Genomic DNA, 13952 nt, shown 5'->3' with positions numbered 1-13952 from the left:
TCACAATCTGGTTTATTTTATTTTCATAACAGTAAGGAGTCAAAGTCCTCAGATAATAACAGCGGTAAAGCAATTCTCAACAAACTGGCAACAGAGGTCAAAGAAAGTTTCAATACCTCTGAAATAGAGCCTCCACATTAAAAGATGCAGCTGCTGAGTCCACACTTCCCTCGTCCTTATTAAGCACATCAGCACTTTTGGGTGAAGTATTTCTCTAATTGTTGATCTTGAATCAGCGGAATTTTTAGTTTTGCACGCCATTTTGATTTCCTCTGAGACATGTGAATGTCATCATTAAGACACTAGCGTGCATTAGTATGCATTTGGGCCATTACATCTGAGTTTCCAGACATTAACGCTTAATCAAACCGAGTTTGAGAAAGTGGGATTAAGCAGTAAACAAGTGCCTGTTAGTTTGGAGTGTAGAAAAGTGCAGCATATGGCACGATGAACTCGTCTCTCCTCCGTCTCTCTGCATATCGATTCAGACGTCAGTTTAGATCCTTCACATCTTTTCCATCACGACTCATTTCCACACGAGCGAGCTTCCGATCGTCCTTCAGGCTCCGTGGACCCGTCCTCATCGTGCGCTAATCCATACCGAAACCTTTCACTGATCAATAGTATTGACCCAGAAGGAAGGCAACGGTAAGTCCTGTAGAGTTTCGATCCACGTTGCTCGCTCCAGTTCCGGCCTCAGAGCGCCAGGAATGCAGGCCGTCGGGAAGCTGTCAATCCATACTGACCTTAGATCACCTCTCCTGTCCATCTTTAACCCTTAAATCTTTGCAAAGGCTATTTATGGAAGTTATCATTTATTATTTTTACATTTGGTTTCTATAAAAATTGCTTTGCAATCCCTGAATGGACTCGTTGATGCTCCGAAGCAGTCTTAGATACATACAGACCACTAGGTGTCAGTATTTGCTGTTGCATAACCGTAAGAAGAGGAATCTGGGATAACACCCGATTGGCTATCACATAACAGAAGCCTCAGGTTTCTCAGTCTGACCCCGAGTGTGCGCCAGGGCCCTTGAGGATCCAGATGAGATGAAAAGCTGGAGTTGGATTGAGAATGATTGGAGAAGGTCTTACTGTGTGGAGGGAGCGGTTTCAGGTAGTGATAGCGTTTTGTCAACAGAACCATTTGTGGTCAATTACTGCTAGCTAAGTATCATTCATTATTTTCTATGTATGTCACACTTTTGGAGGTACCAACTCGACTCAACTCTCTGTTTGGTACCTGGTTGATTTTCCAGTACCACAGCTACCCCCTGAAATGTAGCTGGTCATGTTGGAAAACCCCGTCTCTAACGGGAACAACGGACTTCGGAAGTCACAACAACGGCAGCGGTAAAGTTAAGCATTGTTTACTCATCGTGTATTTACATGTTGTTGTTGTTTGGAAATGAACACAGCTCCATCATCAGTTCAGACAGATCAGTAGAGTTTATCCATTGCTTTTGTTGGCCACCGATTCAAGGAGCGCTTGACCCTCTTCAAAAGCCCACATTTTACAAGCTGCCATTGTGAGTCGATGGAGGGTTTGTGCTTGATGTCTGCATTGCGTGGAGTTGAATGGCAACTCTCTCTGGCCAATCACAGCTCTGCAAGGTGTACACTTTACATAGAGTCGAGTCAAGTAGAGCAGATACCATGCAGTGGAAAAGCGCCATATATAATTTCGTAGATTATATGATAACTCTAGGGTCTTGCACTTTGTTTGGAGAAGACCAAAAGGACTTGATGGCTTACAGCCACAGGAATTTTAGTGAGGTCAGGTACTGGTGTTGGCTGATGTTCTAGCTCATAAACTGATTAGCTGTTGGCTAGTTTTCGATTATTGACATGAAGTGAACAGAGAATGCAGTTCACTTGATTTAAGCCCAATGCAGAGGGGCTTTATATTTTGATTTCATGGTCTTCATTGGAGAGTATACAAGCTGCGTTTGCCCCATTGGGCACCTGTGTCTACAATGAGTCATATATTATGGGAGCATTCTTAATAATTGTATTGTTAGTTGTAAAATAGTAATCAGTTATCTAAATTTACTGTGTATTAAACATGGTATTTCTATAGGTTTCTCCAGTTCTGGCTACAGAGCAGCAAGAAAGTATGCAGTCCAGCGACTGACCTCAGATCACTCTCCACGTCCATTTGAACCATAGCATAACTATCCAAGGGGAAAGTGTCAGATATCCCATGGTGATGTGTTTCTCAAGCTGGAAGTTCCAGACGAGTTGGAAAGCTAGCCTGAGTTAGATTTCAAATGATCGAGGCAGGCCTCGCTGTGTTCAGGGAGCTGCAACCCACTGGCCACATGGCTGTCCACTCTCGTTATGCATTATAGGCCTATTTGGCAGAGCACTGGACATTTGTGAGGAGCAGCAGAAGCAACCAAGGAGCCACTACTGCCATATGTAAGCTTCGGAAAGTGTCTGAGCAACTTCTTACTTGGCTGGAGGGTGCACTACAACAATTTGGCACCAGAGATGAACTGTGGTCTTGCTAAGCCTCTGGGTATGAACATTTTTGGAGGCTTTCCAAGTCTCGCAGCAGGCGAATAATTAATCAAATAAATAACGGGACTAGGCTGAGGTTTACTGATGTTAACCCATAGCTCACGTATCTTTTGTGTGCACGTTTTTTTTTGGGTTTTGATAGTAAACTAATTAAAAATTAGATGTTTTAATGTGAAATACTCTGTTAGGTCAGCATCATAAACTTTTGTCTTTCAGAGGCCTTCTCTGTGCTGCTGAAATCCTCTCGTTTGAGTAGAAACAGCTTTTAAAATTCCTTCAATGATTTGAGCCCCCATTTAGCCTTTGAGCTTTAGCCCTCAGGCCTTGTGGTACCCCACCTCAACTCTCAAGACCCCCTGGAGGTCACAGGCACAGTTGCTGAAGTCTGATGAGGCTTAGGTGTGTTTTTCAGGGCCATTCCTTTTAATGACTGTAATTGGAGTGCTACTGTCAGCCGTGTTGTGATAAGTTCTTCTGCTCTTTCGAGTTACTGAAGCAGAGTTTTCTTTCTTTTGGCTTTTGGAAGTCGCTAGTTCGGAAGTCACCGCTAGCCCTGTCTTCTCAGGCTCATAACTGCAGGTTCACTCCGCAAGAGTATGAAGATATTAGGCGTGACCAGCGAACTCACATAAACATCCTTAGGTGCTGAACTTCAGACAGGTCCATCGTCAGCCATCTCCAACCCCTCCGCCTCACTCCACCCTCCTGGCCATGTTGGCGTACTCAGTTCCAGTGAGCCACACGCACCCTTTTCACCTTGTCGTCCCTTTTTTGTCGTTTATTTTGACAGAGAGCCCAGGCCAGGCCCTTAGCCGAGTGTTTCAGGAAGGTCCGAAGCGGAGAGCCGGCTCCGAAGGCACCCCGCGGACAGGTGTGTCCCTTAGTCCTGATGTTTTGTTTTGTTTTGTTTTGTTTTGTTTATTTATTACTTTGGTGTTGCTTTTTTTATTTTTTCCTTTGCCTCCCTCCTAATTCTAAAGTCACGGTTGTACTCTGGTGACTTCCCTTTACCTGTGTTTTTACATCGGATGGTGCTTTGGCTTTAGGTTTTGGCTGTTTTAAATTGGATGTAACTTTTGATAGTCAGTTATTTCCCACTCAAATGAGCCATAATGTCTGGAGCTAGGGAAAAAAGAAAAAAAAAACTGATAATTAAGTAATTAATTCGCTGTGTTTACAATCGCTAACATCAGAATCTCCATATTTAAACTCTTACATACATTTGGGTACAATATTATTCCCAATAACATAACGAATTTGATTCTGAAGCATGATTTTGCAGTGCTTTTTCTTGATGGAACACATAATGAATGCAGTGAACAATACAATAATTTGTAGGGGTTTTATTTGTTGTTGAATAAAAGTGTACAATACACAGTAGCCCTCATGAAACATTCAGCTTGCTCACTCCAAGTATTCATTAGGTGCACTTTCCCCACTCTCTTGCCTTTGCTAATATCAGTCAGGACTGTGCCTTAAGAAAAATACAATTTTAAAATGATGCACTGGGTATTAGCTGCAGTAACTTGTTAGCTACATTAACCTTGTATCTTCACTGTAGTTTTAAACCTCTTGAAACAGCACCCATGGTGCAGCTTTCAGTTCCCTCACACAAGGGTGTTCACGTAGCACACTTGATCTGAAAACTGGAGCACTGCCCTTATTTATATATTTTATTATTAATGCCCAAATATATCCCCGAAGAAAAGGACAGTAAACGTAGCCTCTTTTATCCTCCGTGGCTTCTTCCTCATTCCCATGGTGTAGAAATGTGTCCCGGGCACCTCCAGCCTAGCTCTCCCCCACAGCGTCTGTCTGATTGACGTCAGGCGAAAGCCCCAATATATAATTTAGGCCTTTTTAACGAGTGCCTGCGCGCCTGGGGCTGGGTGGTGTCGGCTTGGCCTTTCCAAGAAGTGGGTGTTACACAAATACCTCCACTGGTCAAATAAACATGCCGATTCGCTCATTTTCTGCTGGTGGCCTCAAGCTGTGTCATCCATATTCCAACCTGGCTTAAAAGTCTTATAAAAGTGTAGCGTTGGACCGAGCGTTTACAAAGGCGCAGTCCTTTAAAGGACACTCAGCTCAGGATAACAGCACACTGGGGTTCGCGGTTGACTCCAGCACTGCAGGGCACCACTTTACCCTCGGTCGAAACATGGCCTTTTACTTCCAGGTCACGCCGTTCCTGACCTATTTTAAGATGTTCTCAAAGCACCTCACACGTATAATCACATACACCAGCTAGATGTCTTTGACATTGTCATTGCTTTCTTAAGGATTGAGTTTTGGTCATTTGTTATGATTAGAATGAGTTTATTTAATGGAAGCTGCTGAAAATGGAAGTGCGATTCTTTTCAAACTGTGTTTGACTGATCTTCCTAAATCTCTCCTCTTAGGCAACATTACCACCCGCATCCGCACAAATGAAAGTGGCTCGGACGAAGCCATCAAATCCATCCTGGAACAAGCCAAGCGGGAATTGCAGGTCCAGAAAACAGGTAAATCTCTCCGTTCTCGTTTTTTTCCGTTTTTACTCAATGCTCTTATTTATTAGCGCTTGTTGCGTCTGTTTAACCTCGTCTTTGAGCTGTCACATAAACGCAGGTTCAGTGCTGTGATTGGAGAGACTTAGATGAAGGGGCGGGGCAATTCTAGCAAATTCCAGTTTAAGAGTTATAACATAGCACTCACTAGTCTTTAAATTCTCACATACTGCATGGACACAGAAGACCAAGCTGAAATGACTAGTCCCCAATGTTCAGCCAGTTGAATGTACAGTCTAGCAGTTCCAACAGAGATGTTCCCTACATCTGCACTGACGTTCTGCTTTTCTCTGTCAACAGCTGACTCCTCTCTCCCTCCCTCCTCATCCGGGGGCTTGACCAGCAGTGGAGGCACTGGCTCGGACGAAGCCATCCGCTCCATCCTTGAGCAGGCACGTCGTGAAATGGAGGCCCAGCAGGCGGCTCTGGAGCCGGTCCTAAAGGCCTCATCTTCATCCTCCTCCTCGTCCTCGTCCTCCATCTCTTCCCTCTCTCAGGGTGACCTGTCTATGCTGTCCCCCAAAGTTCTGGTGCCATCCACACTGGGTGCTCCTCTGCCTGCCTACAGCCCTCTTTCCCTGGTCCTGAAGAAGCCCCCTCTTCTTGCCACTTCCTCCCCTTCCTCACCCTCACCCTCCCCTCTGCTGGACTACAATAGCATTAAGAAAGAGAGACCTGGATCCCCAGGGCAGGATGGCCTACTGGATGGTGGCTCTAAACATGCCAGGGCTTTGGATGGTAGTTCCAGAGGCCACTGGAGGGATCAGTGGTGGAGTAGCCTGCAGCAGGATCGACACAAAGGCCAGCCTGAGGAGAACCACAGCCTGGAGGACTCCAAAGAGGTAAGGGGTCTAATTGTATTTGCAGGTAGAGCCCTTTGTTCCCTGTTTGTTTGTGACATGCATGGCTGTGGGCAAACATCGCCGTCGCAGTGACTGTGTGCTACTCTTGCATGAAAGGTTGCATCAAACTTGTATTTGCACCAAGTCTCACATCCGTGCACAGAGCCTGGGCAACTTTATTTTGCATGGCAGGCGAAAATGTGATCATTGGTACAGTTATGACGCTTCTCCATTGCATGGTACTCGACTCGGCTCAGCACACCTCAACGTGCTTTTCAGCCCTGGTCCCTTGTGGCCTTTCCACTGCCGAAATGTAGCTGGTGACTTAACGAGGGCTTTGGAACCCACAACAACGATGGTGGTAATTTTAACCGATATTTAGACATCGTGTATTGGCGTGTTCATTTTTTTTTTTTTTTTTTCCCCCTTCGTTGGTTGGCCGAACATGGCTCTGTGCCTAGTTCTCTTTTGTCTCCCACCAATCCAAGAAGTGTTTGAACCTCTTCAAAAGACCACAGCATAATTTTACCAAAAATAAACAGGAGATTTTGAGATGGTTAGTTTGCGTTGGACGTCTGCATTTCGTTGTGATTGACTATTCACTCTGGCCAATCAGTGCTCTGCAAAGTTTACACGTCACATTTAGTTCCTACTCGGCTCAATTCGAACTGCACACGAGCGAGTACTTAAAGAGGTTTTGCATTCAGGCGAGACGAGCCACGTAGGTGCCATGCAGTGGAAAAGTTCCATTAGGAAGTTTGTCCACTTTGTTGTTTTTCCTTTTTTGGACTCACTCATAACAATCTAAATATAAACCATTAGGGCATAGTCCCTTTACTCCATCCACACAAAAAACAAACCTACAGTCCTCCAGGCCTTTACATAAGTGGCGATCATCCAAATTGGATGTTCTCTTGCCTGACGGGCTGTTTCGTAGTCCCAGGCTAAATGCCTTCTTTAAATCCACTCTCATCAGTGTTACGGAAGCCAAACCTTGTCACAAGTTATTACTTCTGAATCTGAAAGTGAGAGTAAATCTGAGAGTGACAGCAGTAATTATAACCTGTTATGTGTATAATTATCTTGAATTATGCTGTGCACGTCTTAATGTTTATTTTTAAGTCTGAGAAATATTTCAAACCCTCAAGAAAAACAAAAGAAAGAAATATGGACATTACAGAGGATGCTTTTATGGCCTCAATCCCCTTTCTCCAGTTTCTCCAGTCCAAACAGCTAGCTAGGCTTATTCTCCTGCTCTTCTGCTGGTTTGTTGTTCTGCTGTTGTGGGTGAACGGCTAGACTTCTTCCCCAAACAATGTTAAAGAGTTTTTACAGATGGACAGAACCCCATAAACATTATGTACCTTTAATGTGTAACATCCAAATTAAAGGCTCAGCAGTCCATCAGAAAAACCTTTTTATATACCACTATCATTTGTTGCAATGTCCGCTCCTAGCTGTTCCCCAGCCTCGGCCCTCGTAGCCTGTGAAAAGCCTGCGGCTGGCTTTTCCTCTATTTACGTCTGGCTGCCAGCCTCCCTGTCCTGTGCCGGATGTTCGGGAACTGACCGGTGGCTCCCTCCCCTCCTTTCTCTGTGTCTCTATGCCAGACGCTCCCCCGGCTGCTCGAGGCCCCTCACTACTGGAGCGAGTGGCCCCTCGCCGGCCACGCCCCGCCCCCTTCCGGCCCCTCGGCCCGGCCCCCCAGAGTGCCTGTGCCCCCTCTACCGCCAGAGCAGTGCGAGCTGTTCTCCTGCCGCGAGCTGGACACGACCCAGCTGACCCAGCTGGTCAAAGAGAAGCTGGCCAAGAGCGGCGTGTGCCAGCGCTCGTTTGGAGAGAAGGTCTGCTGCGCGTCCGTCTCTTTCTCTCTCTCTCTCTCTCTCTCTATACCCCCCCCCCCCCTCTCTCAGTTTCTCTCTATATGTCTCTACCTCTCTCTGTCTTTCCCCACCAATTTTAACACGCACTAACTCCCTGTTCCCACTCACACATTAGTCTGTAGTGTCTCTGAGCTTTTAGTACCTACATGTAAGAAGACGCTGAATATGTTTCGAGTGTGTGTTGTCCCATTCAGGCTACATTTGCAGCTTTTGCTCGCAGTCTCCTGAGGTTTAGAGAATAAAACGTGAGATCAAAGCCTTTATCAAGCACATCCAGTCTTGCTATTAAGATAAATGCTGCAGCAGTCCTCGGAAATTTGGATGCAAGCATGACTAATGGTTCATATTACTTGTTGCCATCTTATTTCTGAGATATCAGACCCATTTCCCCAATTAAATGCAGCATCCCCATCCACTCTTGGTCCGGGACCAATTTATATCGATTTTGGCCGAAGGAAAGATGGCATCTTTTGAGGAATATTAAGACATCGCTTTCATTTATCATGTGACTAAATTATCCACAAAGTCAACACTCAGCCTTGCCGTCGCCCCTTCATTGAGCCGCACATCAGTTCCAGCAGAGTTCCCTCACACATCTTCGCTGCAGTCCACTTTGAACTGGATTCAATTACGCAGCACTGCAAACCAAATTATTTTCCTAAGGGCTGTTCTAATGCAATAAGTGCATTAGCTTTTGGGTAAATTCTACCGTTTTTTCGCACCATCGTCTCTTTAATGCTGGCCTCTGCCTTATTGAATTTGGACTTGGGCCAGGAATAAAGTAGCCATGCGCGGGCCTCGGCGAAGCCCGGCTTTCCTTTCTTCTATCCCCCTGATTTGAGACGTACAGCTGGAGCTAGCGTGGGATGGAGTAAAGGCTGCTCTCTAGGGTTTTCCGACTGGTTGCTTGTGTGCATGTTTCTGTTACTGGTCCGCCCCATCTAACCTGAGCGCATGGACAGGCCGTTGTAAGGTCTTGTTGTAAACAGAAACTTGGGCAGTGAGTAACATGTTTTGTTTTTTGTTTCTTTGTTCTTTTTCCCCCCTTTTTTCTTTTTTTGTTTGTAACTCAGGTACTAGGTCTGTCTCAGGGGAGTGTGAGCGACATGCTGTCCAGGCCCAAACCATGGAGCAAGCTGACCCAGAAAGGCAGAGAGCCCTTTATCCGCATGCAGCTGTGGCTCAACGGAGAGTTGGGCCACAATTCGGTCAGCCAGCCGGCCCAAACGCAAGGTACGGTACACCCTGCTCTTTCACAGCACCAGAATTTAGAACAATAACAGTCCCAAGTTTGATGTTTACCTACAAGCTTCGAAGATGCGACCGAGGAGGCAGCTGGCGTTGCTCGGTTGTTCACATGAATAAATAAACTCTAGACACAATGAAAATATATTTCTCTGACAGATGTGTTGCTGTATTGTTCTCCGAGGACAAATGAGCACATGTAGAATACAATGTATACAGCATCCATCGCCATTGTTTATCTAACACCACTTTCCCTCACCAATACCTGTGGTTAATTTTGAGTTTATCTTGCTCTGTGAGCTCTTTTCTTTCTTCAAATGCATTAGAACTTTTTTCTAGGGCTGTATTTTGACTGTGGAAGATATGGAAATTCGCTTAAAACTAAGTTCTGCTTCACTCCATCACTGGAAGTTGCTCAGACTTATTAAAAAGCGTCTTAGATTGGTGTGGGACTGATGTGGCGAGGAGAAGCGAGCTGCAAGTGTGCCTTAATTTAGATTGACGTGAGAAAACTTGACATCAGCTTCTTCCAGGCGACTCCAACCCAAGCTCAAAGTTCAAGCTCAAAAAAATCTCAGTTTAAGCATTGTTCTTTATTTTACACTCCATCATAAATTCATACAAGAGCCTGTAGCTAATAAGGACTAAGGAAATTGGACAGAGGGCCACATCCTTAACTATTTGAAAGCTACAGAACTAGAGCAGTAAGCTACTGAAGTTGACATGTCGGTGATTTTCCCACGACTAGGGGGTCGTATTTCACTAGGTGTTTTAGGATGTTGCTCAGCCAATCAGGGTTTAGAATCAGATGTGACTGGGTGAGTGTGTGAAACAGTCAAAAGGTGTGTGTGTGTGTGTGTGTGTGTGCACCAGTGCAGCCCTGATCAGGATATGAATGCATGCAGAAATGCAAATTATTAATTCATTCATTCATTATCTGTAACCGCTTATCCAATTCAGGGTCGCGGTGGGTCCAGAGCCTACCTGGAATCATTGGGCACAAGGCAGGAACACACCCTGGAGGGGGCGCCAGTCTTTCACAGTGCAACACACACACACACATTCACTCACACACTCACACCTACGGACACTTTGGAGTCACCAATCCACCTACCAATGTGTGTTTTTGGACCGTGGGAGGAAACCGGAGCACCCACGCGGACACAGAGAGAACACACCAAACTCCTCACAGACAGTCACCCGGAGGAAACCCACACAGACACAGAGAGAACACACCAAACTCCTCACAGACAATCTCCCGGAGCGGGAATCGAACCCACAACCTCCAGGCCCCTGGAGCTGTGTGACTGCGACACTACCTGCTGCGCCACCGTGCCGCCCACGGAATACAAATTACCAAGCCTAGATTGTACAATAAATAGGGCTTTTTTTTTTTTTTTTTTTTTTTTTTTTTTTTTTTTTGCATTTTGCATTTTGCATTTAAAATAGTGCATTTAGTTATAGCTATATAGAATGCAGGATCTTGTGTATCATATTTATAAACTTTTATCAGTTTATAATTTTCAGTGTGTTAGCACCCGCTTCACAAGAATGTGGTTAATGTAAATAAACACAACGTAAAAATGGGGTCAATGGTCTTACATCAGCTGATTTGAACAGAAAAGAAGCAGTGTTTCATTTCTCTCTCTGTTTCATTGTAGTTTCTCTTTTCATTCGCAATGGTCCTCAGTGTCCACCACGCTGTAAAAATGCCTTTTTATTCCTGTAGCATTGGGAGTTTGTATGAGTTTCTTCTTTTGTTTCAGCCGGCCGTGTGAGCGGTTAATGGTGCTGTGAAGCCAAATGTGAAAAAAGCTTATTTGTCTTTTAATGATGTGGTAGAGAGAAGTGGAGCAGGAGCACAGCTCCCCCCCTGAGGAGTCAGTAAGAGCCGTATCAGAGAGGCCCATCTCTAGCCCTTGAATCCAAACACACTTTTCAATATCCTGAAGGTCGCGAGGTCACCATCCGTCTCTGCCCGCTGCGTCCCAGGGGAGTCTGCTCCGCTGTCTGTCTGGACATCCAAATTGGTTTTTTGTCAAACACACACATGTGCACAGTTCTCTTCCCCTGTAGATAATAAATCTCCTTCATTTGTCAGTCGTTACACTGCAGGCCCTTCCTCATTACATACGTTACTGATCACCCATTCGTCCACGTGGAGCTCGGCCAGGATCTGTTTCAGCTAGAATTAAATCCTTAAATGAACATACGCTGGACAAAGAGCAGAGATTAAGAGGTGCTGCTCTGATGTGTATGTGTGCCGTGGACTTACTCACCCTGCGGGGAACCAGGGACACACAAACAGACTGGTGGAGAGATTTAGAAACGTACGTAGACGTAGAAAATCTATAGGCAAGGAATATAGAAACGTAATGGACGAGGGACATTGAAACAGAGTGGGCAAAGGACATGGAAAGAGACTAGAGTGAGGGGCATCATTCAGTGAAGTTAATATACATAATAGAAATGTTTTCTTTTGCAAATGGTCAAAGTCTGAGTGCACACCTCATTGAATGTCATTATCTTTAGGTTCTAACATTCTGCATTGCCACCTTAAGAGGTATTTTTAAACCCCGCTGAGCAGCGCTGGGAGATGGAGGTGAAATGAGAATGGGGGGGGGGGGGGGCGATTGGTCTTCGAGGCTTTATAGTGCTGCTCTAATCAATTACCCCACGCTAACACTGATGCATGGTAATTACCAAACCCCCTTAGCCTACCGCTCTCCAGCCGCCCATTAACATGCAAATGACCGGCCAATCACAGCCTGCGGAGTGGGGAGAGCTAGCTGTGGGGGAGGGGTCCACAGGGGACTCGTGTCCAGTCTCTTAGACAGCTCCAGTCCCCCACTCCCCCCAACACCACCATCACCACCCCCTCTTTCTCAAATCAGCTCCTAGCCAAATTTCTGTCAAGCAGCTCATAAAGAGGGAGAAATGGAAGTTGATGGATTTTAATGAACGGGGAAAACACAGTTAAGTTGATCTGGCTGCAAATAGTATGAATAATGTGAATATTACATTGAAAAATAAGGAATATTAATAAATCCACTGTGCAAGGGTACAAGCTGTTGCAGTGAAAACTACTCACACTGGATGCATATTTAAATGTTAATTGATTTCAGTCTTTGAGGCCTCTAGGATTCAAACAACCAGATTCCAATTTGTCAAGAATCAGATCTGGATCTTAGTGAAATGTTTGTGACCTGCCTGGCAAAATAGCACAAGGATCAAACCCCACAGCAGCGTGCTCACCTGTTCAAAATGGCCGCTTTCAGCGCCTTTTCACCTCGACCCCGAGCGCACAGCCGTGTTTTTAGCCTGTTTTAGTCATGGCTCGTTTTCCCTTTTTTCTCCTTGCTGGTTGTGTCTGTTTTGTTTAGATTCAGGTCGACTTAGCGCAGGGTCTGCACTGTGATTGGAGAGACTCAGAGGGAGCGGGGCAGTTCTAAAGTGTCTCGGCTGTCTGTCAGATCTGACACAACATTTGAACGCTTCATTTTAGCACATGTTTTTGGATTTATGCAGCCCACAACAACTGAGTGGGTGGTATTGTTTCAGAGTTTATGGGTTGGAAGGCGTTCTGGATGCCCAAATTAACCCTAAAAGTTTATAGAGCCCAAAGGAAAGTGCCCCGTCACCGTGGTTTTGAAGGATTGAAAATTGCAGCTGGATTTTATTTTTTAAAATAATGTCAAACAAGGAAATAAAGGTTTTTGTTCCAGTTGTTTTGACGTCGGGTTCCCATCACCACCTCTCAGATCAACTCTCTCTAATTACAGCACTCTAACAGACTGTGTTTTTTAATTACGCTGAGGTCTTGAATAATTATGAAAGAAGTTTTCTCTTATTAAGTGAATAATAAGCTGCTGTTTAAAGGGTTAATCTTCGCTCTCTGGGGGGGCGTGTGTTTATCCCTCGCTGCACGACTGCGAAAATAACAAGATGGCAGGAAAAGGCAATCGCCTCACATGTGAGACTCAGAGACGGGCATGCACACCCACCCACCCACACAAACATGTGCACACACACACACACAGTGGACACACTCCCCGCTGGGCCTTGTTAGCTGCGGCTGTGAGGCCTGCTGGCCAGCGTGGGTCAGTGGCAGCATGTCAGAAGGCCAGCCTTCACCACAGCGCCATCACTGCCCCGTCCAGAGCCCCCCTCACCTCCCCGCAAGAGCCACATGTCACCATCCAGAACACTGGAGGAGAGCCTGATGTGAAGAGACTCCTCTTCTTCCCTCTCTCTCTCTCTCTCTCTCTCTCCCCTCCCCCCCTCCTCTATCTCCTCTATCACTAGCTCCCTCCCTCTCACTCTATCTCTCGCACTCTCTCCGCCGGCGTGGCAGGAAGCTAATCGATAGTGACGGCTTCCCATGACTGCTCACTTGTGGCCCGCTTGCAGAACAGGACTGCCGAGAGGGATGGAGGGATGAGTGGGAGGGAGAGAGAGAGAGAGAGAGAGAGGAGAAATAGAGCATTTGAATTTCCTTTGTCTCCTGTAGAGATGCCACACTTCCAAAAATCATATGTTCTGTTAGCAAGATGAATATATTTGTTAAAGGGATCGATGTGTAATTGAGCTAACAGAGTTTTCTCTTTGTTGACCAAGGAACATGTTTATACAGAAAACAGCAACAGAAATACATTTCTGTTGGAAAGAGTCTGCACCAGGAATGGGCGGTATCTACATTTTTCATACCATCATAGCGCCTCAAAATATTAACACATTATACAGTGCTACAGTGCTATGGGGAGTACACTGTCAGGCTGCTTGAGCCCCATATGTGTGGGTCGATTGAAGGGTTTTCGGAGCTGTGCAGTTCAGTTCAGCACGGCCTGACGGTGCAGATGGACAAACGATCCATAATAAAAATGTTTTTTTTTAATAGAGAGAAAATTTGG

At 45.5% G+C, this 13952-nt stretch overlaps 1 protein-coding gene across 3 annotated transcripts in view; it reads left to right on the top strand.

Annotated features, from left to right (window-relative positions):
• The window catches only part of LOC136675517 (protein CASP-like), a 163898-nt gene that overhangs the window by 120744 nt on the left and 29202 nt on the right, over positions 1-13952 (top strand). Inside the window, exons 16-19 of one of the 3 annotated variants that reach the window (XM_066652080.1) lie at positions 3314-3394; positions 4926-5027; positions 5373-5914; positions 8871-9030. The exons of 1 other annotated variant lie outside the window; for it this stretch is intronic. In XM_066652080.1, the coding sequence (XP_066508177.1) occupies positions 3314-3394; positions 4926-5027; positions 5373-5914; positions 8871-9030 (885 nt within the window). The remainder of the gene's footprint in view (positions 1-3313; positions 3395-4925; positions 5028-5372; positions 5915-8870; positions 9031-13952) is intronic. One more of the 3 variants, XM_066652081.1, reaches the window with a different exon arrangement.

This window comes from Hoplias malabaricus, chromosome X1 (genome assembly GCF_029633855.1).
Source record: "Hoplias malabaricus isolate fHopMal1 chromosome X1, fHopMal1.hap1, whole genome shotgun sequence".
NCBI classification, from domain to species: Eukaryota; Metazoa; Chordata; class Actinopteri; order Characiformes; family Erythrinidae; genus Hoplias; species Hoplias malabaricus.
The sequence above is the reverse complement of the archived record's forward strand: the minus strand, read 5'-3'. Positions and strand labels throughout refer to the sequence as shown.